At 35.0% G+C, this 26,359-nt stretch overlaps 1 protein-coding gene across 3 annotated transcripts in view; it reads right to left on the bottom strand.

The window, feature by feature from the left end:
* Positions 1–26,359, bottom strand: part of LOC138709261 (protein eva-1) — a 765,208-nt gene that overhangs the window by 26,963 nt on the left and 711,886 nt on the right. For 2 of the 3 annotated variants that reach the window (XM_069839916.1, XM_069839915.1), the window contains exon 8: positions 13,655–13,885. The exons of the other annotated variant lie outside the window; for it this stretch is intronic. In XM_069839916.1, coding sequence (XP_069696017.1) covers positions 13,655–13,885 — 231 coding nt within the window. The remainder of the gene's footprint in view (positions 1–13,654; positions 13,886–26,359) is intronic. 3 annotated transcript variants of the gene reach the window in all.

Here is a 26,359-nt window from a genome sequence, read left to right as displayed (position 1 = left end):
ACCTATGCTGGTGGTCACGCCTCCTTCTTCACACCCAATTTTTATTCTGATATTTTCATCTTAGATAAAAGTTGGAATAAAAAACAAGACTTGTGAATTTTTAATTTATTTCAAGGGAAGAATTGGACTTTAAATCTACAAATATCATTTTGTTAACATCTTTTTCAGCCACCGGTGTAGTTCAGTTGGCTGAGGCACTTACCTATTGAATCCACAGTGGATTCGATTCCTTTTCGCTTGGGCTGATTACCTGGTTGGGTTTTTTTTAGGTTTTCTCAACTGTAAGGCGAATGTCAGGTAATCTATAGAGAATCCTCGGCTTCATCTCGCGAAATACCATCTATCACCAATCGTAAATAAAATAAGTAGTTGATAAGCATCGTTCTGCTGAGTAAACTGATTATTGGATAAGTGCATTTTCTCCAAAACGTTACACGCCCTAAAATTTTCTGCTCTAGGCTCTAGCATACTTAGCCTATAGGAAAATCCGACTTTGTTGGTGAGACAAAATTCTATAATACTAAGGAAGGCATCCATATTCCTTTTCAATTTTTGTAGCAGAAAGAAAATATATTCCATTATCATGATTTCATAGCAAAGTAGAAAAATGAGTGACAACAGTTGAGTTTTGCAGAGATACAAGCTACTCCATGCAATAAGAGTAAGACTTTGTAGCCTAAAGAGTCTGATAAAAGAATATTCTGAAAAAGTTTAAAATGTAATGAGAATTTACCTGCAGGATTATTTTAGTTTTACAATGTACTAAAAACAAGGTACCAGCACAATCTAGTATATACAGTCACGAAGCTTGAGTTTTGAGGGTACCAGTACTAGAAACAATAGACTGTGCAGGTACTATTTCGCATTGTCTGTAATGAGGCTAATGGTTAGCAACTATCTATGGATGCATATTTACTACGTATTGAGCTTCGTGACTGTACCGGTATATACTAGATTGTGGTACCAGTAACATAAAGTAGAGTGGAAAAGAAATAGAGTGAAATAAAATAGAATTGAACAGAGTATTAGGCAAAACAAATAATGGATATAAAATAAAATAAAACAAAATAAGACCAAACAAAGTTGACTGGTATACGTTGAAAGAAAATAAATTTAATAAACGAAAGTCCTGTTACATAAAATAAAATGAAATAAAATAAAGTAAAATAAATTTTATCGAAATGATGAAAAGTGAAATGGATAAATAAATGAAAAATAAATTGAAACTGATTACAGTGAAATGAAATAAAGTAAAAGAAATTGAAATACAGTAATATTAAGAACGTGAAATGAAACGAAATAAAATAAATATTTAGTGACATGACTTTTTACTCTTACTACCAGACAAGCTCGCAGTGCATAATAAGGTCTTTAAAGTTAAGTCCATGGAGGCCCACAGGGTAGCGAGAGGTTAAGGTTCCCACTTGTTCAGACAATGGCATTAATGGGAGTAGCAATCTCAGTCCTACATGTCCGCCACCTTTACCTCCAACGAAATACCTTTGGTACTCATTTCTGTCAGAAGCTGAGGGAAACCTAGGGGCATATTGCGGCCAAAAATGAAGAAAATCTATGACTCCATCGCTTGCAGTATTACACCTTAACTGCAATACTACTGTTTGACCAAATAAAGTGCTTTAGTGTTATATTTTTAGTGTTCCCTGTGTTTCTATACCATATTTTTGCTATTCTTCTTGAACTGTAGTATGAATTTTAAAGTTATTCCTCACAGTAATCAGTGGCATATCATCGCTATGCCTCCAAAATTTGTTACGTGTTTTTAAAAAGATTTTGTAGGAGAAAGAAAAAAAGCATTGTCAGTTTTAATTCCCTTCATATTCAAAGCTACTTTCGGTATAATTTCATCATTTATTATGTAATGATTTAAATTATACCTAAAATTGATTTGAAAATCAAGGGACTTAAAAATGACGATGATTTTTCCTTCTCCTGCAAACTATATATATATATATATATATATATACATACACACATAACGGATTTTGGAGGTGCAGCGACGATATCGAGATTTAAATTAAAGTAAAATAAGTTACATTGATAAGATTTTTAGTTTATTTTAATTTTTTTAAGAAATACTTTACTTTCTTAGCAGGAAAATTATTGGCTTTCGCATACATTTCAGTTACATCTTTATAAAAGCTTCTTCAAATAATTGCTTAAAGGGAAGAATATGTCCCAATGTTCTCCCTCTCGTAAACTATTTTTTATTTTCAGAAGGTAAAATAAATTAAATTTCTTAAAAATGAATACCTTGAGGGTTATCAAGTCACTGAATGTAAAGAAAATTTTAGACTGAAAACTGGAATGAAAAAGAAAAAAGCAAAGGCAGAAGGAAGAATGGATATTTGCATGAGGTTAGATGAACTACGGACTACCTACTGTGTGGGGACAGACGAAGATGCTGGTAATGGAAAGAGAATCATGGGAAAGAAAAATTTTCTCAACATAAAGAAAAAGGTAGGTACCAGTACCGGTATTGTTTTAAGTCAATAATACCAATAGCATTTAAATGTACTGCTGTTTTTAAAACGAATTTTGCACTTACGAAAACTCTATAGAACTTACAGATATAGGGCATGAAATTACAAGTATTGTTCCTTTTATTCAAATGAATGATTGAGTGATAAGATAGGTAATTTCTTTGTTTTACAATATCTGAAGGTAGGTATAAAGGAAATCTATAAAAATATTTACACGACTCAATAAAGCCTGTATTTTCCCATAAATGTAACAAATGTAATAAAGTAATATAAAACATATAAAACTAGAGCCAATATAAATAGAGATTGATACATATAAGCTTTCCATTAACATATAGCTTAGAAACTTCATGACCAAACTATTACACTGCTTACTTAGTAACTCTAACTGAACTACTCAAGTGTTGCTAAGAATTATGGGAAATTCATCCCTAAACAACTGAACAGCAATATACTGAAACATAGCCATAGAAATACAGTGCGATCCATATAAACCTTTATAATTTTAGTGAGTTATAAATTTCCCTCTAGAAGTATACTCAATTTGGCAGCATGTTCTTATTGTAAAAACGTGTTGAAAGACAAATCCCTTGATTCAGACACAATGGGTATTTCGAAGAGAATCCAGTGTGCTCAATGTTCCAACCATACCAACAATTTTATCGATAGCAAGAAAAGCTGGCGACAACTGGCTCACTCAGTGAAAACACAAGACCTGCACTGAGTCAAGATTGTGTTGATGATGTTCGAGGACATTTAGTGAACTCATCAAAGAAATCATTATGCCAATTGACAGTCTACTCATGTGATACGTCTAATGATTCCATGAAACTTACATAGTGATCGCTAATCTTAAAAAAAAAAAAAAAAAAACTGTGGTCCCCCAGATCACCTGACCTAACCTCTCCGGACTTTTTCTGATGAGGCTAACTTAAGGACATAGTATACAGGAATAGACCGTGGTCACTTGCTAAACTCCGTGAGATCATTAGGAATGAAATAGCAATATTGATGGAGATAAACTTCAGAGAACTTCACGGAATATGGTGCGATGAGTAAGTACAGTTGTGTTTGGATGCAGATGGAAGACATTTTCAACACTTACTCTGAGGAGTCCTCCACAGTTACTCTGTAATTCAGAACTGATTTCACACGTTTGCTATTATTGGTTCAGAAATGATAAATCATTAAAATTGTAAAGGTTTATATGGATCACACTGCATGATAAATTAAATCGCAGCATATCATGCAAATTGCAACCATAATAAAGCAATTAGTAATAAATGTAATGGTGGTCAGAATAAGGACTACCGTACTTATATCTGATATTCACAAACCATAGAACAACTACAAAACACCCCATATTGGAAAATGTGCACATATTAAACAAAATTTTCAAAACATATGGCAAATAGTAGTAGTTAGAATACACTTACGACAACAGATTAATTGTAACAGTTAATCTACTTACAAATCAGGGAAAACTACATTGAAACAATAGAAGGGCAAGATTAAATTGAAACAGAATGTTACATCTATACGTAACACCACCTTTATCACAGCTTCAAAACTTAAAATATAAATTAAATACCGTTTTATGTTTCAGAAAGTGTTTAAATTCTACCAGTGCTATTAAATAAGTTGTAACACTGATTATATTTAGCACGACTTTATCACTGCGCACTTCTCAACTTAAAATATAAATTAAATATTGTGTTATGTTTCAGAAAGTGTTTAAATTTCTTTCAAAAATGTTTTTACACTGTTAAATAAGTTACAACACTCACTGAAAATTCATTGCGGAATTCTTAACAAACCTCATGTTTACACCATCAAATAATTGCATTTTAATTATAGGAATATATAAGATAAATATTGAGTTACACTTGTAATACCAGGGAAGAGTATGGAATGTTCATTACATAATAGTCATATGTATGCAGAGGTTCTGAAAAAAATGTTCAGTATTTAGAGAGGAGATAGTATGCATCAAAACAAGAAATAAAAGTCCTACAAACATGGATTCTAAAATAGGGATATCTTATGCCAAGTTTTACCGTCAGATGGCAGGAGTGTTCCATGCGGTGCAACATGTTGTAGGGCTATGTTTTGTCATAATATGCTACAGTTGATTACGTTTTCCCGTTTGTTGATTTTCTGTGCGTGTCAAAATTATATTTACAGTTATTTTGTATAACCTAATATAATTTAATTTTCTTACCTCATAATTTAATTTAATTTACAATAAACAATAACGTAAACCTGTATAATATTGAGCGATTCCCCGAGATGGGTGGGGAAATCTGCAGTATGCAGAATATAAATACGAGTAAATTGAATGTGCATGAACCTAAACGAGAACTTTGCGAACAATATGCACGAATATAAAAATAGGAAATATATCGAAAGTGAATATTGTCCTCTTTAATAATTAGTATATAAGAACCGTACGCTAAAAATAGGATATGCAGCCACCAATGTGTTTTTTATAGGGAAGCTATCGAGATTGAATTCCTTGTATTTTTTCTGTAGTTGCAGAAAGATCAAATGCAATTTTTAATAGGATGATATAATATGATCGCAATAGTATCACGATTAGTAGTGTGTTTTGTAGGTTAAGGACATGCAGTTTTGAATACTGTGTGGGATGATTTTGAAAATTTGAACTTAAAACATGGCTTTAATAATTAGGGTACAGTACATTAAAAACATTATTCACGAAATGGATTTCACTAGGGATAGTCCTGGATAATAAACATTCCAGTTTATCGAGAGTTTACTGCAGGCGTAAAATTAGGAGACTCCTACAACTACTGCATCATAGCTCGCTGTTGAGGTTGCATATATTTTTATTAATTTTTCTTTTTCCTCTTCCAAAATGAAACTATAGTCAACAATTCCTTACTTGAAGTAGTTACTTTTATTTAATAGCTAGCTCTTTCGAGGCCTAATTGTATTACTTATATTTTTTAAGGTTTAAAGCATGTATTCAGAATATTTCGGGACCTGATTGAAGACAAAAAGCTTTCCCTGGTTTTTACATATAGGAACATAACAAAAATTTGCCATTTTTAGTTGTTTTTAAGAGTATTTAATATACTAATACACTACGTATATCCTCAATGTTTATATACCGAAAAACAAATGCACATGCAAAGTGCATCCCTCATAGTACACGTGCGCTATCTGTTGGTACTAGTTCAGGATATCCCTATTAATATATTCTGAGAAATGAGTAAATGTTTACCATCACTCTTAAGAGCAGCATATCTTCTACTGTGAGCTCTTTGGCAAGAAACAAAATGTGCGCTGATTGAACAGATACGAAACTAACTTATCCGACTGGTACAGTAATAATTACTGCAGTGTAGAATCAGTTTACATACAACACTACGATTACGAACTCTAACATACTGTCGTCTGCTTATGTATTCTTTTGATACAAACATAAACAAAGGTATGCTGTGACAAACGACTGCAGCCTGTTCCCTTCTGTTTCTTGCCAAAGAGCTCATAATGGAAGATATGCTGCTCTTACAGTGATTGTAAGCATTTGCTCATTTCTCAGAAGATATTAATTTTAGGATCCATGTTTGTAGAACTTTCATTTCTTGTCTTGATCGTCTCTAAATATTGGAAACTTTCTTCAGAACACTCTGTATAAGACAATTGAGGGAGTCAGAAGCAAAAGGGTACAAGTGACATTATTTCTAAGAGCTTGAGTTAAGTGCATCCAGGGCAAGCTAAAACATTTTTCGTAACATTTTAGTGGCAAAATCTTTTAATCACACCACACACTAAAATTGAAATAAAAAAATTCACGGAATTTACGAAATCTTAAGTACTTTCAATCACATTTTTTCAGAAAAAACTGACTCCCTCAATTTCTTTATATACCAAATGAATTTGCACAACATATTTAAAAAGCCGACATATTATATCAGTAATTAGGCCTACTGTATTGAAATATTAATTGTAATATGGTAGGCCTACAGTACTTTCGTTGTAATATGGGTTTAATATTCATTATAAATAACTCAATATCTATTTAATTAAAATAGCACAGCATAAAATATATGTATCATTGTAGTAAAGAGATAACAAGAAGGAGGTATACCGGTATTTTAAAAGCAATTCTGATTTTCGTGTTACAATCATATAAATTTTTACATTTATTTACGTTTTAATTATAATATTGGCCTCAGGTGTGAATTCTTTCTTCTAATTTAGCGCAGCACAAAAGTAGTATGTATCAGCATGTTTTTTATTAGTTTTATAAATAACATAAAATAAATAGGTACCAGTAAATCGCTTTGTTGAAATATCTTGTGATAAAATCTAAAAAACATAATTTAAAATGTGAAATATCCAATTACAGTGCTCTCATTTTAAGAGGAAACTAAATTATAGCAAAACCCTGTTGTACATTGCTTGCTCTGACAGGAAGTATGTTCTGTTACTACCGGCAAATCGAGACATTTAACTAAGTGCTGGGGTGTTTTGTAGAACTGATTTCCATGCTGCAGTCGGGAGAGCAGGAAGTTGGCCGGCAGTGGAACATTGCGGAGTATAAAATGTTTTAAACAGAATTTTATTTATCCAACTTGATAAATCTAAAAATGTGTTAAGTGTCTTTTTCTTTAGAAACTTTTTCTATTATTATATCATTAAATAAACCCGCCAATTATCGGTATATGATTTTATGTAATGAACTGACATCTGCTAAATAGAGTAAGCTATATTTATGTCAAGAGTCCTAAATAAAATATTATTTGATAATGTAAACATGTTTTTGGTTTCATTTCGCTTGAAGTTAGTTATTTGAAATGAAGTGGATTTTCTGTGGCATGTCATGTAGATTAGCAAAACCCTGTAGTTTTCTCACCTAAAGGTACAAGTAGGTGAGTAATGTTGATGCTGAAATTCTGTGGTGGAATGAGTTGTGCAGAAAGGCGCAAACAAATATTATGCAGTAGTCAATAAATATTCATACATTGTAATGTAAATAACTTTGAAAACGTGTTTCACTCAACCAACAGGATTAAAGTTATTAATTTTGTTTACATTATTAGATCATTCTCTTATACTATCCAAAATTAACAACAAACCTTTTTTATATTTAATGACATATTTAATTAAAATAAGATACCGGCACACCTACACATGTTCTAATTTACACTTCCTACAAATTGAAGAAAATAATTACATTATGACTTTTTAGGCATTTTAGCTTTTACAAATCTTAGTCATTTTCTTGTGATTTCAACCTTATGTATTAGTCTGATATGTGGCAGGATTCTCATGAGCGATGCTGAGTTTCCACAAAAGACAATGTCTGTGGTGAGATTCCAGCCCATTGCTGTTATGGTACATATAGGCCTATCAATACCAAGACATTGTGATATTGAATTGTCGAATATATCGATATATAAATACATAAATTAGGGGTGAAACTTCGATATCCTTCAACACAACACACGGGGAAAAAATCGTATCTTAAATCATTAAAATAACCTCAAAATTTTAACATAGGTATCACCCTAGAGACACGATGTGATTACTGCAATAGTTACGGTATATACTTATCAGTTCCGTATAGTACACAACATTCCATACTGGATAATTAGCAAAGCAACATCTTTAGCACGACTTGTGGCTTGTGTGCCATTCCAAACCCCGACCTTCACTACTTTGAATGCTAGTCCTTAAAATTATACAAGGTCAGTCATGTTCTATTACTTATGGCTTTTAAGGAACCCGGAGGTTCATTGCCGCCATCACATAAGTCTGCCATCGGTGCCTATCCTGAACAAGATTAATCCAGTCTCTACAATCATATCCCATCTCCCTCAAATTATCCTCCCATCTATGTCTCGGCTTCCCCAAAGGTCTTATTCCCTCTCTGTTATCCTGGACTTTCCAAATGTCATATTCTAGAGCAAAGTTAAAAAGTAAAAGTGATAGTGCATCTCCTTGCTTTACCCCGCAGTGAATTGGAAAAGCATCTGACAGAAACTGGCCTATAGGGACTCTGCTGTACCTATGTTTCACTGAGACACATTTTAATTAATCGAACTAGTTTCTTGGGAATACCAAATTCAATAATAATATTATATAAAAATTCTCTCTTAACCGAGTCATATGCCTTTTTGAAATCTATGAATAACTGATGTAGGCCTACTGTAGTCTTATACTCCCATTTTTTCTCCAATATCTGTCGAATACAAAAAATCTGATCAATAGTTGATCTATTACGCCTAAACCACACTGATGATCTCCAATAATTTTATCTATATATGGAGTTAATCTTCTCAAAAGAATATTGGACAACATTTTGTACGATGTCAACAAAAGTTATATTCATCGAAAGTTACTACAGTTAGTCTTGTCCCCTTTTTAAAGATAGGTACAATTATGGACTCCTTCCATTGTTCTGGTACAATTTCAGTCATGTCCTATTATAAAAAATTAACAATAGATAACACAGTCATCACAACCTCACAAAATACCAGATGAAACTATGAAGTAATTAAATAACTAAAATATGCTCATTTTTTCCAGGGAGCATCCGATTTTGGTGCAAGATTATATATATATATATATATATATATATATATATATATAATATGTAAACTGGAAGGTCTCTCCTCTCTATCTTTTCATTAGTTCGAAACTGTGTTCTACAGTAGTTCTGTACTTCATTGGTGTGGTAACATTACATTTAGATTAAAATGAGTGCTTCTCTTTACCATTTCTGTAAGAAATGGGAACATGAATATTGTTTGTATATGATATGCCAATGTATTAGCCATGTAAACAAGTAATTAAGCAACAAAAGGTTTTTCATGAGAAGATCTTTTGAATTACGGTATAGATTATATCTATGGAGAAAGACTTATATAGCTATCCAATGTCATTCAACCCGACAGAGACTCCAGAATCTCTACAGTTAGAACTAACACAAGCACAAGGCATTAATTAGGTGTTGTAGCAAGGTAAGAATTGATTTATACAGATCTTTACCAAACGAGTTCTTGCCTAAACTTCGTTCATTTGCAAGATATTTACGTTGCATGTTTGGCTCAACCTATTTATGACAATTACTTTCTAAAGTGAACAGTATCAAAACCATGACGTGGGCTATCATAAGAGATTTTCACTTGGTTTGCGTTTAAGAACTCATATGGTCTTCAAACTGACATTGATATACTGGTGAAGAAGATGGTATGTCAGAAATTTTCAGTATGTACGTAACGAAAATTATTTTTAATTTATTTTTTATTTAATTTACAAACGCACAGAAAAATTCTCTTCATTTTTTACAATAACTGAGACATGTTAGATTTCGTATGAGAAAAAAGCTTTGCAATAACTATTTAATGCTAGGTAGATAATAGTTGTTATTTTTTAATGTGCATAGTTCACGTGATTTACGTTAATTGACTGAAATACAGAATGTTAAAGAAAGTATTCCATAGTTTAAGAGTAATAATATGCATCAGAACAAAATAAAAAAGTCTAACAAAGAACTAAGGAAGAGACTAGTGACGTGTTTTGTATGGAATGTGGCATTGTATGGGGCAGAAACATGGACATTGCGACGAAGTGAAGAGAAGCAAATAGAAGCATTTGAAATGTGGATATGAAGAAGAATGGAACGTGTGAAGTGGACAGACAGAATAAGAAATGAAGCTGTGTTGGAAAGAGTGGATGATGAAAGAATGATGCTGAAACTAATCAGGAAGAGGAAAAGGAATTGGTTGGGTCACTGGCTGAGGATAAACTGCCCACTGAAGGATGCACTAGAAGGAATGGTGAATGGAAGAAGAATTCGGGGCAGAAGAAATCAGATGAGAGAGGACATTAAGATATATGGACCATATGAGGAGACAAAGAGGAAAACAGAAAATAGGAAATATTGGAGAAAGCTGGGTTTGCAGTGAAAGACCTACCTTGGGCAGAACACTGAATGAAATGAAACATGTGTCCTAAAACTCATACCTTAAGAGCTATTCACCATTGCTATAGGAAGTACTCAATGTGACGTCCATTCACAGCAATGCATCCTTTTACTCTACATGTTAGGAAATCACACAGTTTTTGAAACACTCCTGGGTGGTCTCGGATGTGCTGGCAGGCATTGGTGACGTGCTCCTGTAGTGTTTGTACATCATTGATGGGAGTTGCATACACCAAAGCCTTCAAGTGTCCCCATAACCAAAAATCCAAGAGATTAAGGTCACGGGAACGAGCAGGCCAATGTACTGGACCTCCTCGACCAATCCATCGCCCATGAATGTCTGTATAGGTGTTCTCGGATATTTCGGTGAGATGCGGGTATTGCCTCGAGTGAAAGAAGATCATGGAACTAGTGCACGGAGAATTACAGCAGCTGTAGGCATTTGGGCAATTCTTCATGAACAGTTGCTATACCCCTACCATGTTCAGTAAGTCCATGCCCTTCAGCCACAAGATCTTCTCGCCAGACTGGAGTTCTGCCAGTGGCTCTTGCAAAGGTGTGGTTAAGATAAACTTTTAACAGTAAATATGTTGTTTACAGATGAGGCTGGTTGGTTTCACGAGAGATGGAATTGTTAATTTCCATAATAAACATATGGGCTGAAGAAAATCCTTTCACAGTTGAAGAAGCAAGGCATCAGCACAGATTTTCAATTAATGTATGGGCAGGAATTATTGCCGATAGACTAATACGACCTTATATACTACCAAACAGAATTATTATTTTCTGAAAAATTGTCAGTCATGAGGTATTTAAAACTTTCTTTCTTTCAACACTATTTCTTCCTGAAAAAGGGTAACTTACTCTAACTGTGAATTAATTATATCATCATTGATTCTCGCATCTATTTCTGTTTTTATTTTCCCGAAACATATAACACTGGACCACACTCACTCCCATACTCCGAAGTACAATAGCACGACACTGTCTCATAAGTCATAAACTGAGACAAGGGGAGAGAACAGTGTGGGCTTATGCCTGCTAAACAGCGAGAATTTTTATGTTATTTAGGATGACAAGTCACCACTGCTATTCTCACCCCATCCCAACCTAGAGTCAGATATTTATAAAAGATTAGTCTATGGGTGGGAGAAGGGAAAGCTGGGGCCTGTTTCTCAAAAATATTAGTTTAGTAGTTCACCAATTACTAGTTACCAGAGTATATTTCACCAGCTCTAGTAGATTCTGTTTCTCAAACTATTTTACCAGTCTAGTAACTTGTGACAATTTTTCACTAGTCACATGATCTCTTTCACTAGTCAGATGATTGAGTTCATTTGTTTATAGTCATTGGAAGGTATTAGTATCATCACAGTCTAATATATACAGTCACGAAGCTTGAGTTGTGAGGGTGCTATGAACAATAGATTGACCCGGTACTATTTCGCATTGTATGTAATGAGGCGATATTAGCGATCCTAGCGGTTAGCAACTATCTATGGATGCATATTTACTATGTATTGAGCTTCGTGACTGTATATACTAGACTGTGGTATCATAATATAAACATATTATGTAGTTAGTGGGTCTACTGCCGACAAGAATGCCACTTATAACTTAATGAAAAATTCGCTAATTTTTTTTTTTCAGTTTTACATTTGATCTATTCATAAATTAGTGTCGTTTTATATTTAATTTGTAGGCTAAAGTTGACAATGTCAGAAGAACTGGCAGTGGAGGAGGAAAACCAGCAAAATTCACTGCAGTTGATGAATTGGTATTAGATTATTAGGAAAATATTCTGCATGTGTTGCTGGTCTAGGACAGAAAGACCTGATGACATTGGAAAATAATGAACATCCCAATTTGTAGAGTATTTGAAGCTTTGCTGATAATGCATGACTTCTATTATGTGTCTTGTTATGGCAGGTTCCACTATATTTAAAAACTCTCCAAGCTTTTCAAAACTCAAATTATGTTTATTTAACGATCATCGCAACTGCAGAGGTTATATCAGTATCGCCGGTGTGCCGGAATTTTGTCTCGCAGAAGTTCTTTTACATGCCAGTAAATCTACTGACATGAGCCTGTCGCATTTAAACACACTTAAATGACATCGACCTAGCTCGGGATCGAACCCACAACCTCGAGTATAGAAAGCCAGCGCTATACTAAGTATGCTACCGAGGCTGTCTCCAAGCTTTTCAGCACTTTACCTAAACTGTTCATTATATTTAAATAAATGCTCCTGTAAAGGAATAATAATTGTTCTTTCTCGATATAGTTTTAGCTCTTCTCACAAAACTTCATCACTTCAGTCGGAATCACTAAACCACATGTATTAAAAAAATAAATACAATTGTTTTGATTATCTGAGAAAGGTTGTCACTGGTAACTGATAATATAGAAATCACCAGTCTTTAGAGTCTTGTAGGAATATTCCTGTTGAATACTAGTATAATCAACTAGATTAGCAATTTGAGAAACAGAATCACTTATGAACTGGTGAAATCTACCAATATTACTAGTCTGTAAACTGGTAACTAGTACTTTACCCTTGTAGTTTCTAGAAACACAGACTTGTAAAATAAACTAATATTACTACTGTGCAGACTAGTATTACTAGTTCATGAGTTTTGAGAAACAGGCCCCTGATCAGGCCACGAGGCCAGAAGACTAATGCTTCAGTTACAGCTTTTCTAGTGTAACCTCAAAACCCGCGAAAACATACAAAATGCAGAAGCCAGACCCAGCACGAGCGTTTCTGGCCTCAGGACCAAATTTTACTGCAACACAGACCTACGAGTATAACTTATACATCACAAAGTTCTCAAATACCTCTACAATGCTAAATGCTTTATTCAAATAACGAATAGGCCTATATTATATAAAAACACAAAATTTGAGTTCAGTTAAGTTAAGTGACTGAGGTCTGGCCTCACTTGTCTCAGTCAATTAGCCGCCACTGAACAGCCTATGAATTCATAACAGTTACGACATATTAGTAATAATACAAATTTAATTGGTATGAATTTGTAATGAATTAGTAAAAATAAAAATTTACAGTCATATATTTGATTGAACTCTTTTTGCACAACTCTGCACCATAGTGGGAAGCATTATACAAATATTTTAGTGCGCAGATTTAAAAAACCTTTCTGTTACACTATATTACAACTTCCTATCTACTTACGTGAGAGGAATTTGTATGCATTTAGCCATTCAGATATGAAGCCAATCACTCGTGTTTTCTCGTTGGTATAAATGGTGATGGTACAGTTGGCATTTTCGCGAAATTTCTCATCTGAGAAATCGTCTCCTTGCATGTCTTTGGTTGTTGCAGGGTCGGCAGGATAATGAGAAGGGATGAACAAATTGTTATATGGGGTTCGGGGAGTGGTATACAGGCCAGACTTCCCTATGTCTGTAACGGAAACAAAATCAAGCCCTTTATGAGTCAAGACCCGTACAAATTCCCCCAAAAGCATCTCAAAAAAATTAATTGGGTAATCAAACTCTGTCTCCAAAGAATCCTGGATGAAACAGTAATATTAATCTATTTAAATCTGCTGTTAGAAATGAAGATAAATTAGTTTAACAAAAAAATGACAAAATAAACAAATAAAACACAAATAACATAGTAAAATAATGTTGAAAACAAAATGAAATCCGTAATTATAATAAATTTGATTTTATTTATGCCCAGTGGCATCCCCATGCATTTTAATTTAGTTGAATAATAAGTTACTTAGGTTTGTAATGAATCTGAACACATGAGAAGACACAATGTAAACGAGGGGAAGAGGGTTGAAGATTATAAGAATATTGACAAAGGAGCTTGTAATCACAACATATTGTAAAACTTCGAGAAATCATTTTCGAATGATTTCTGCGAGTAAACGTAGTTTATTACAAAAAGTTGTAAATAAGAGTAGAAAGAAAAATATTCGAGAAATATACCAAATATATACCTATCTTTATTTCTACATCATAGAATAAAGCTGTGTTGTACATTATTAATTGTTTCTTACTTTTTTTTTACCATATCAAAGTTCGCCTAACTAACGCTACATTACATGTCGTTGTAGAGTGACTTAGTTCCTATGCATGTCACTGAATCTGAAGATCGCAGGTTCAAATCCAGCCGAGTCTAAAAGGTAATTAAATAAACATTCTCACCATGGCTTACTGTAGAAGAGAAAATAATTTTGAGTACCTACTGTGATTTTTAGAACGGGTTTAGAAACTCTGATCCAGACAAAATTACGACCAGCTCTCGCTAAGTTCTGTGTTTTGCAATGGCAAATACCTCAGTTGAGGCTGCAGATATGTCTACAGGGCAAAGTCTCGAAAGAATACAGACGTCTCTGACAAACAAAACAGAAAATAAGAGAAACTAATTGTGACAAATACTTTTGTTTCTTCATTTTTCCTTACTTTTAGCTATTCCTTTCTTCCTTCCTTTCCCTTTTTGTATTAGTAGAGTTGGGGATTCTTGGAAATTATAACATAAGACCGCAACATTTAAGGGATCCTAAGACGAGATCACCATTCTATAAGACTTCAGATTTAGAGCCTATTTTAAACGTGATCAAATTATCCGATTGATAGGATACGTATTTTCCGGGCTAGAGGGCCGTGGTCTGTCGGTGTTACAACCAAACATTTCGTCCACTACTCGGTGGACATCTTCAGTGGCGTGGTACACGTGTGCGGAGAGATCTGCTGTGTGTATCAGGAACTGGCATTGAGACTGTTGCACGTCGATATTTAAGGTGTGGGACTGTTGTTGCTTGTCGTTGTCGCCGCGGTCCGCACCAGTGGCTTCAGTATTCTGATTGTTTGTCATGGCTGGTCTCCTGATCTGAGAAAAATCAACAAAGAGCCAATTGACTATTGCCGTTAAGATTAATCCCTATGCGTTCGATTCTTCAAACAGCCAAACTGGCTATTACCGTTTCGTGCCTAGACTTCTATGACTCTTCCTCCTAGTTGGTACCATCGCGTCTCTCATCCAGGATCAGGTCGCTGTACTTCTGCCCCTCCTCCCCCCCTTATGTTGTAGCTAATCAGTTACATCCATTTTCGGCTTACCCACTGGAAATTTCTAGCGCTCCTTCACTGGGGCGGCGAAACCCGAAGTGAGACAAGTGTTCAAGAGGCTTGGAGCTCACATATTCAGTTTTTCACAGCCCCAACTCCCCCCTTGCAAGGACGTGTTTTCACGTACCTTTAAAGTTTCTCCTCCCACTTCCCCCACTCATTCATTCATTCATTCATAGTGTCTAATTGTCGGAGAAAGGGTTTGATGTGTGTGCTTCTGAGGGCCGGATACCAAGCTTTGTTGACCTTGAGTTCTTCCTCCGTACGGTTAAAGTTGTTTTTGTGTTTATGTATTTCGATAGCTTCCAGTCTCAATGCCAATTCCTGATACACAAAGCAGATCTCTCCGCACAAGTGTACCACGCCACTGAAGATGTCCACCGGAGTAGTTGACGAAACGTTTGGTTGTAACACCGACAGACCACAGCCCTCTAGCCCGGAAAATACGCATCCTATCAACTCCGGCCGTGAAAGCCTACATTCTAAAATTATCCGATTGTTTGTCCTATTTTATACTTACGATTTTTATTAAGACGTGTCTGCTAAGAATCCGTTAATGCTACTGTCTCAATCATTTTGGTGACATATAATTAAATTCTCTATTTTTTATTTTTATTTTATTAGGTTATTTTACGACGCTGTGTCAACATCTCAGGTTTTTAGCGTCTGAATGAGATGGTGATAATGACTGTGAAATGAGTCGGGGTCCAGCACCGAAAGTTACCCAGCATTTGCTCGTATTGGGTTGAGGAAAAACTCCGGAAAAAACCTCAACCAGGTAACTCGCCCCGACTGGGATTCGAACCCGGGCCACCTGGTTTCGCGGCCAGACGCGCTGACCGTTACTCCAAAGGTGTGGACGAAATTCTCTATGTTTGCCATTGAAAACTAAGTTTATACGCTCAAACTCAGGCAATTTAAATTTATATTTAACATGAATTATTTCGGAAGGAAAGTAAAGACAAAAGATCTCGTGTCATATGACAAGAGTCCGTGAAAGAAACCGGAGGTATTTATTCCTCGCTTGCTTTCCAGACATGTCTCTGCAGGCCAATTTAACAAATGCAACTACGTGTGTCAATGAGACAACTGCAAACATCTAACATGAAGATATGTACTGTATATGTAATTTTGGTAGTTTATAACATTTACACCCCTGTATGTCACTTGTTCCTGTCTATAATTAATGAGGAAAAATTATTCCGGGGCCAGGTATCGATCCCGGGACCTTTGGCTTAGCACACCAAAGCTCTACCGACTGAGCTACCCAGGAACTTCACCCGACACCATCTCAATTTTTCCCTAGATGTTCCATTATAATGTGAAAATTACAGAATTATGAGATTTTCAAAATTCAGGAAACACTGAAAATAAATTTAATCATAAAAAAATCTATTCATTGTACAGTTGATGATCACTAGTTTAGAGGTTAGTTCAGGCTTTTTAATGCAGCTGTAGCAATAGGCCTAGTAGTGGTGGTAGTGGTGTTGGTGGTGACATTAGTAGTAGTTCTTTTATTTTTATTTTAGTAGGTTAATTTACGACGCTTTATCAACATCTTAGGTTATTTAGCGTCTGAATGAGATGAAGGTGATAATGCCGGTGAAATGAGTCCGGGGTCTAACACCGAAAGTTACCCAGCATTTGCTCATATTGGGTTGAAGGAAAACCCCGGAAAAAACCTCAACCAGATAACTTGCCCCGACTGGGAATCGAACCCTGGCCACTTGGTTTCGCAGCGAAACGCGCTAATCATTACTCCACAGGTGTGGACTATTAGTAGTAGTGGCAACTGGTAGTAATAGTGGTGATGATGGTGGTGGTAGTAGTGACAAATAGTAAATTGGTGGCCGTCAGCTATATTTTCACCAATTTGTTTGCATTTAATAAAATAAAAAACCAGAAATACTGTAGATTCTGTGCTGTATCAGGAATACACCAGCATGTAGAACACGTCACCCAGTATTTAAAATGAAACTAGAGTTGTGATGAATAAATTCAAGGGAAATCTGAATCTGTGGGAGGATGCAGATAAAAACCATTCGATTTTTACGATTTCATAAAATATACATTGCGGTCTAATTTTGATAAGAATAAAATCATATAAATATTTTAAAATTTGGTAAGTGTAAAATTTCAAGTTATTATTGTTACAGTGCAGAGTCATTTAATTAAATGTTTACTTATATTACACTCTAATCCACTTTTTAATCACGTGGGAAAATTAAAATATAAAGTGTGTAGTTGTGGCAAACATTTGTTTACACAATTTAATTGAACTTGTAGTAGGTAAACACACGGAAAAATCATTATAAGACCTTTCCTGGCACTTCATTATCAATCTATCATAATATCATCGGGGCAGCGTAACTCCACCTTCCAGGTGCCCCAACCTCAGAAGTGGGTTACAAATAAGCCATTGCCAGGAGAGACCAGAAATGTGAAATGACAATCTTGTGGCATTGGGGAAAAAAAAAGAAAATTTATGTAATATGTTATAAAGCTTATTGTTGGTGGTTTTAAGGGTGCATGCATAGATAATTTATTTACATTTGTTATAAATTGTCATGTTTCCAGTGAAAGATGGGTATTAATTTTATTAAGAACTCAGTTCAGTAGATGGAAAGACGAACATATTGTTTCACATAGCATGTAATAGTGAGCAAAGAAATAACTATTCGCCTAAAAATTATGTCGTTTCTCTAAAAATGTTTGTACCATGGGTATTAATTTACAAAATTATGCCTCCAGTCGAAAATTTCAGAGGAAAATTTTAGATCTTAAAGAGGTTTACATGAATTATTCTGAAAAAATGTAATCCTCCCTAGCTGTTTGAAAGGCGAGAATAAGTAGTGGTATACCTGCTTGATAATCTCTTGTGTTATAGTTGCCGTTATCTTAAATTAATTATCTTTTGGATAATTAACGGGATCAAAATGAAGTTACAATAGCATTTCTGAAACATGACGATAAACGTTCCAAATAAATTTGTTTGGAAAATGTCTCCAGTATAGTATATTGTTAAGAAACACAAGAATATTAATTAACTGGTACACATATTTTATTCACTATCGTTATATTTTTCAAACAATGAAAGATGAAAACATTATTATATTTGGAGGAATTACAGTCAGGTCAGTACCTTATTAATGTATTTCTCATAGTAGTATCTTACACGAAAGATATTTTTATAGAAGAACATTTGCTTCATTTATGGTATTATGAAAATTTCTATCACAGCACGTTTGAACATTTCAATCCTCGTTTGAACGTTTTTCTATGTACTGCATATCCATTGACTTAGAGATTCTGAAAATCTGCTGCCCTAAAATACTGTACTTCAGTTGCTGTACTCACTAACTCTCTGCTTTTGCAGCATATGTGCTATGAAACGAAAAGACATTTCAAATGAGATACAATGTTGTCTGGATTACAAAAAATTGATTATATAGTTAAAATGAAGATTTATCTGGTATATTTCTCATTTTACATCTTTTTTGGAGTATATTTCTAAGTTACAAATTCAGTTTAATATTTATTATATTTCTGAGTATTATAATCAGCGGAATTTCGGTCCCGATACTGAACGTTAGGTGTACGTCAGATCGAGGAAGGTTACTGAACTCATTGCTACGCTTCCTCTATACGCCAAGGGACGTGACGTCTTGTCGCTGTGTAGGGACTGAAATACCGCTGTCTGGTTATAATGTTATAAATAAAATCATATTGCAATATATTTCATTATGGGTACAGAATTCTTGTTCATAGTATATCCTCATGTGTAGAAGACTCATCTGTGAGAGAAAATTTAAAACATCAAACTAGTAAAATTTTGAAACTTATGAAATTAAATTCGGAGTTACGAACACACTCAGCATTATTTATATATTTTGAATTCTTATTACAATAAAATTAGATACTAAAAAAACCTTTGATGTAAGCTTACTGTATGTACAGTAGTGACAAAAAACCGGACCGACCCTTGTAGCTGATTTCAGAGCCTTGCTCACTCCAGAGCACGATAGACTGGTAACTAAAACTTTCGTGGTTTCCTTCCCAGGAAACTTTTTTTTGTTCCTTATTCAAATTTATTCCCAATACTTTTCGATTGCAGCGATATTTTATTACTTAATTAACTTATTATTCCCAGAACATGAATTTTACCAGCAATCGAAAAGTATTGGGAATAAATTTGAATAAGGAACAAAAAAAAGTTTCCTACCCAGGCAGGATTCGAACCACGAAAGTCTTAGTTACCAGTCTATCGTGCTCTGAGTGAACAAGGCTCTCAAATCAGCTACAAGGGTCGGTCCGGTTTTTTTTGCCACTACTGTACATTGTTATTGTAGACCATGGTCGGCAGGTTATGAATTTGGGACGTTGTAGCATGTTCGCTCTTGCTGAGCACGTGAAATGGAGCAGTTGAGTTACAGTCTTGAAGCGGCAGACATATGCAGTTCTGTGGCGGCATGTACTTTATTGTTCGGTAAAATTAGTGAAGTTGTGAATTGATACGAGGTTGTTGTCTGTATGCTGAAGTATGTATAGAAAAAAAAAAGAAGAATCTGACTAACTTCTGTAGAAACGTTCCCCAGCCAAGGTACATATCCCTGTGTCTTACATAAATTTGAAACTTAGATGTGCATATTTGGGTCTACTTATTTATGTGAAAATTTATTTTCATTCATGAAGATTTGAAAACCTCAGCACAGGAATCAAATATCAGATCTGAACTTGAAAAACTTTCTTCGCCTATGTATTATCCAAACAATGACTCCAAATATCATGCAACTAATGATGGAGAAAATAATAAAACATATTAAAAAATAAAAAATAATTGATTAAATGGTGATCTTACTCGTGTTAATTGTGTAAGCATGTGCGGCTTACAGCTGTTTCGGTGCTTCTTCACACCATCCGCAGAGCCTATTAGATCTCGGCGTCATCTCGAACTTCGCTGCCTGTTGTGTGGGTGCGTTCGATTGTTGAAAAGTGTTGAAATGTGGTGTCAAATATGTGTGATCTGTGGTTAAGAATTTGATCAGGGTGTTTTAGTGTGACTGTATATGTCATATTGTTCTAGTGTGTTGAGCTTTTGGTTTTTGGGTTGTATGTGTAGGATTTCCATGTCTGTATTTATGTTGCTGCATGTGTGGTTAGCATTAGTTATGTGTTCGGCATATGTAGATGTATTGTCCTCTGGTTATTGCTTTAATGTGTTCTTTGTATCGAGTTTGGAATGATCTGCCTGTCTGTCCAATGTAGAAACTGTCGCAACTATTGCATGTGAATTTGTATACGGCTGTGTGGTTGTATTTATTTGTTTGTGTGTTGAGATGTCTTTGTAATGTGTTTTCTATTCTGTATGCTATGTTGTATTTCTGTTTTCTGAATGAGGATGCGATCTTGTGTGTGTTTTTGTTTTCGTATGTTAGTGTGATGTATTTCTTGTGTTCTTGTGTTTGTGTTGTGTTTCGCGTGTTTTTGTGTTTGTTAACTTCTTGTTTTGTCTTCCTTATGATGTTGTCTATTATGTTTGGATTGTAACCGTTTTCTTGTGCTATGTATTTGTGTTCACTTCTTCATTGTAGTGTTGTTGGCTCATGGGTATGTTGAGTAATCTGTGTAACATTGTCCTGAATGCAGCATGTTTGTGTTGTGTGGGGTGATTAGATGTGTTGTGTATGTGTGCGGTGGTTAGTTTTCTGTATATTTTGAAGGTGTGTTTGTTGTCAACTTTTGTTATGGTGATGTCTAGGAAATTTATGGAGTTATTGTTTTCGAGTTCTAGTGTCGTGGACTTACATATTACATTGTGTCATAAACAGTAGTTGTGGTAGGTTAATTACGCGTAGTAAAATAAATTTCTTATAACATGGTTATTGTACTAGAAATGTCTATTTTAATTTCTATAGTGATTTAGAGTAGCCTGAATTAAATGACAATTTTTCACTGTTCTCACTTTCCAGAAACATAAAATCTGGCACTAAGGGTTGCTGTGTAATTAGTAGAATTTTATCATATTTTGTGTGAAAAAACGTTTTCATACTTCAGTTAAAATGTTGCGACATTTTAGTAAAAAATATCTCTATAAAACTTAATTACAGAAGACTTTTTTTTATCATTTTATTACAGAAATTCGACTTTGAAAATGTAATATAATCTGTAATGAATAAATAGTTTCACCTGCGATTTAAATTAATTCACTGTGCTTTTAATATTAACTCTGATGTAGCCTATATTAAGTAAAGGCCGCCACTGTATCAGTACTACCCAGCCAACCCAAAGCACTGGCTGCCGATTCTCATATAGGGGAGCAAAACTGCTCTTAGGAATGACGTCACAGAGCACGGACCCTGCCGACCACTGCTGTAGACACTTGAATAGTGATGCCACTGTTCATATTTATTTGAAATGTTTTAAAAACAAAATAAAGGTCTTTAAAATAAAAAAAAACTGTCACTGAAAATTGTCCAAATAGAAAATATATGATTGATTACACTTCTTACATAAAGATGAAAAGTTAATTTTCATAATAATGAATAAGTGATTTGTACGTTATATATACAATATAGCTTGCTGCCTGAACAGACAACACAAGTTTGTATGAACGATTAATAGCATTTTATATACAGCAGTGACAGACGATGAAGAAGATGAGTTTTCCCATTTATTCTTACCTGTAAAATTACATCCTTGTTAGTGCAAAAAGATGTGTGGAAATAAAAAAAAGTTATGAAGTTCTTATAAAATAAAATTAAATTAACCAGAGCGCTATTAGAAAACATAAAAGCCCATATCGTTATTTACAGTTACATATTACAATTAGAAGAAATATTTGTACAATAGGGAGAATTAGAAATGCACTGAAACATACAGCATATCTGTTATCTCATATAAAGGAAGGCAGATGTAATTTTTTCTGGCGAAAAGAAATGTAATTTGTTTGGAAAGAGATAGTACTGGGGATAGTTTCCTTCGGAACTCCAATTTTTCTACCATCCATTTCTACATTATTTTACATAATCTACAGGATGGAAGGGAACTGATGTATCAAGTTTTAAGAGGTGTTCCTAGATGTTATTTACAGGTTGGTTCACAAGAATTTACCGTCCTTTACGGAGCTTATTTCTGAGGACATTTTGAGCAAAAAATGTCATATAAACATAGTTCATATTCTCAATATTTTCAGAGTTACACTAATTTAAAGTTGTCTGTAAAATACGTTTTTTCTTTAGTTTGAAGGTAAAAGAATAATACAAATAGAGAATGAACTATTCAGAAGTATCGCTTTTTTAATTGGCAAGTATTATGAAGCTAAAAATGTGCTGTGAACTCCTTAGTTGCTTCGTACAGACATTTTTTTCTATTTACATTATTCTTACGCACTTATCACAACAATTATTACAAATCACTCCATTTCCACAGACTTAATTGTTTGCAGTTCAATTTTGTGTCCTAATTTACAGTCTTGGAGAGTTTACAACACATTTTAAAAAATGTCGCCGTCCGCTTGAGTACACTTGTGAACGGTACTCGTCACTCTATGTAACATCTATCTACGTAACGGCTGTCTTTGATTTCCGTAGCGCTCGAGCTGGCTGCTGACAGCACGCTGACCAAGATCACGCGTTCACAGCAATGCGTTCCAATAACGAAACGTAACTCTGTAAATATTGAGAACAGGACCCATGTTTATATGACATGTTTTGCTCAGAATGTCTTCAGAAATAAGCTCCGTAAAGGACGGTAAATTCTCGTGAATCACTCTGTATAACAAAATTTTTATTACACTTTTCCTTCGATGAAGCACCGTTAAGCAGGAAGAAAATAGTCTTTGCCCAATGTTTACAATGTCTTTGCCCAATGCGGTAACGGCCCGAAATAAATGGCTGAATGCTATACAAACAGATAGGTAAAAATAATCTTAATAGTTAGTGTCTTGAACGTCTTTTGTCAAATTAAGCCGTTTAGCCATGAATTTAAATTGAATAATTGCGAAAATCGTTAAAAAATCTTGCAACGTAACGCTATATCGCGTGCATGTAACTGAGTACAGCAGAGGGGGAGAGAAAGATAAGGGATGGGTGGCCGCGCTTGCTAGAGTTATTGCAGTAGCCGTGATATTGCCAAATGTTTCATAAAACATAACGATTCCCTCTAAAACGGTGAATGTTAGAAAAAACTTTTTTAGATTTTTCAAACCTTTCCTCACGATCGATTACCAGTTTAATTTTGGTGCAGTGGTTACCTCCCACCCTGTATACCACCGGCCTAGAGAGAAGTGGGAAACTACTGCACGTATTTGCTCCCGAGATTTAAATCACCAAGAGTTTCTGATGAATTACGCGGCATATAACCAAATAGGAATCTGTAGTAGCCCGGTTGGTAAAACAATGGACTGCAGACTGGAAGATCCCGAGTTCGCGCTCACAAGCAAACATTTTGATGGGGGCAGATAAAAAAGTTATTTTTTCTTCCACCATGTTAATAATGTCAAGAGAAGTGCTTATACAAATTTTGGCCACTCGACAGCAATTACGAGGGCTGTAAAAAATAAGTTCGCCAGGGGCCGCTAACAGAAAGAAAACACAATTTCATTGGAGAAATTTATTGGAATAGACACAGCAATTGTTGAGCTATTTTTCAACATAATCCCCACCGTAACTGAGACTTTTATCATATCATGGGATCGACAGAGAGTTGCATTGTACAGTATATTCTATTTTAGTTTTTATTCTTATTTTCATGTCCTTATGTTTTATATTATCAACACTCTCCGACTAATGGTCAACGCATCATTTTAACTGCAAGTATTCTTTCTCGTTTTCCTTCACATTCTACCTACAAGTCTACGACAAATCGAGAAAATAGTTTTTGGTATACCGTCTCGCTCTAAATAGAATGACAGATTTGGTCATATTCAGTTTCTACGTCGGTTCAGCCAGAAACGATCACTTTGGTGTTAATTTTTCCTCAGTTAAGATAAAGTGTTTTACCGACTAGGGAAATATAAGAAGAAGGTGAATGCAAGAAGAACAAGGGAATATAAAAGAAGGAAAATATAAGGAGCAGAAGAGAAATATAAGAAGGGGATTACAAGGAAAAGGGGAATAAAAAGAGAAGAAAGGGACTAATAATGACAAAAGAACACAGGGAATAGAAGGAGAACAAGGGAAATACAAGGCGAAGAAGGAGAATACAAAGAAAACAAGAGAAATATAAGGAGAAGAAGGTAAATTCGAGAACAAGGTGAATAAAAGGAAACAAAGGGAATGCTAGAAGAACAGGGGGTTTATAAGGAGAATAAAGGAAATCTGAGAAGGAGAATACAATAAGAACAAGAGACATATAAGGAGAAGAAGGGGAATACATAGAGAATAAGGGGAATGCAAGGAGAAGAAGGGAAATACAAGATGATCAAGGGGAAGGACAAGGAGAACAAGGGAAAGGCAAGGGGAACAAGGGAAAGATAAGGAGAACAAAGAAACACAAGGAGAACAGAAAGATGAGAAGAAGAATAAGAGAAAAACAAGGGGAACGAAGGTACGGCAAGCAGAACAAGGGAAACACAAAGTGACTAAAGGAAAGACAAACAGAACAAACAGAGGAGGAGAAACAGAGTAACACAATGAGAATAAGGAGAGTATAAGGCGAACATGAAAAATACAAGGAGAACATGAGAAATACAAGGCGAACATGAGAAATACAAGGCGAACATGAGAAATACAAGGCGAATATATGGAATACAAGGCGAACATGAGGAATACAAGGCGAAAATGAGGAATACAAGGCGAACATGAGAAATACAATGCGAACATGAGGAATACAAGGCGAATATATGGAATACAAGGCGAACATGAGGAATACAAGGCGAATATATGGAATACAAGGCGAACATGAGACATACAAGGCGAACATGAGAAATACAAGGCGAATATATGGAATACAAGGCGAAAATGAGAAATACAAGGCGAACATGAGAAATACAAGGCGAACATGAGGAATGCAAGGCGAGCATGAGGAATACAAGGTGAATATATGGAATACAAGGCGAACATGAGAAATACAAGGCGAACATGAGAAATACAAGGCGAATATATGGAATACAAGGCGAAAATGAGAAATACAAGGCGAACATGAGAAATACAAGGCGAACATGAGGAATGCAAGGCGAGCATGAGGAATACAAGGTGAATATATGGAATACAAGGCGAACATGAGAAATACAAGGCGAACATGAGAAATACAAGGTGAACATGAGGAATACAGGCGAATATATGGAATACAAGGCGAACATGAGGAATACAAGGCGAACATGAGAAATACAAGGCGAACATGAGGAATACAAGGCGAATATATGGAATACAAGGCGAACATGAGGAATACAAGGCGAACATGAGAAATACAAGGCGAACATGAGGAATGCAAGGCGAGCATGAGGAATACAAGGTGAATATATGGAATACAAGGCGAACATGAGAAATACAAGGCGAACATGAGGAATACAAGGCGAATATATGGAATACATGGCGAACATGAGAAATACAAGGCGAAAATGAGGAATGCAAGGCGAGCATGAGGAATACAAGGCGAACATGAGGAATACAAGGCGAACATGAGGAATACAAGGCGAATATATGGAATACAAGGCGAACATGAGAAATACAAGGCGAACATGAGGAATACAAGGCGAATATATGGAATACAAGGCGAACATGAGAAATACAAGGCGAACATGAGGAATGCAAGGCGAGCATGAGGAATACAAGGCGAACATGAGGAATACAAGGCG

This window comes from Periplaneta americana, chromosome 11 (assembly GCF_040183065.1).
Source record: "Periplaneta americana isolate PAMFEO1 chromosome 11, P.americana_PAMFEO1_priV1, whole genome shotgun sequence".
NCBI classification, from domain to species: Eukaryota; Metazoa; Arthropoda; class Insecta; order Blattodea; family Blattidae; genus Periplaneta; species Periplaneta americana.
The sequence above is the reverse complement of the archived record's forward strand: the minus strand, read 5'-3'. Positions and strand labels throughout refer to the sequence as shown.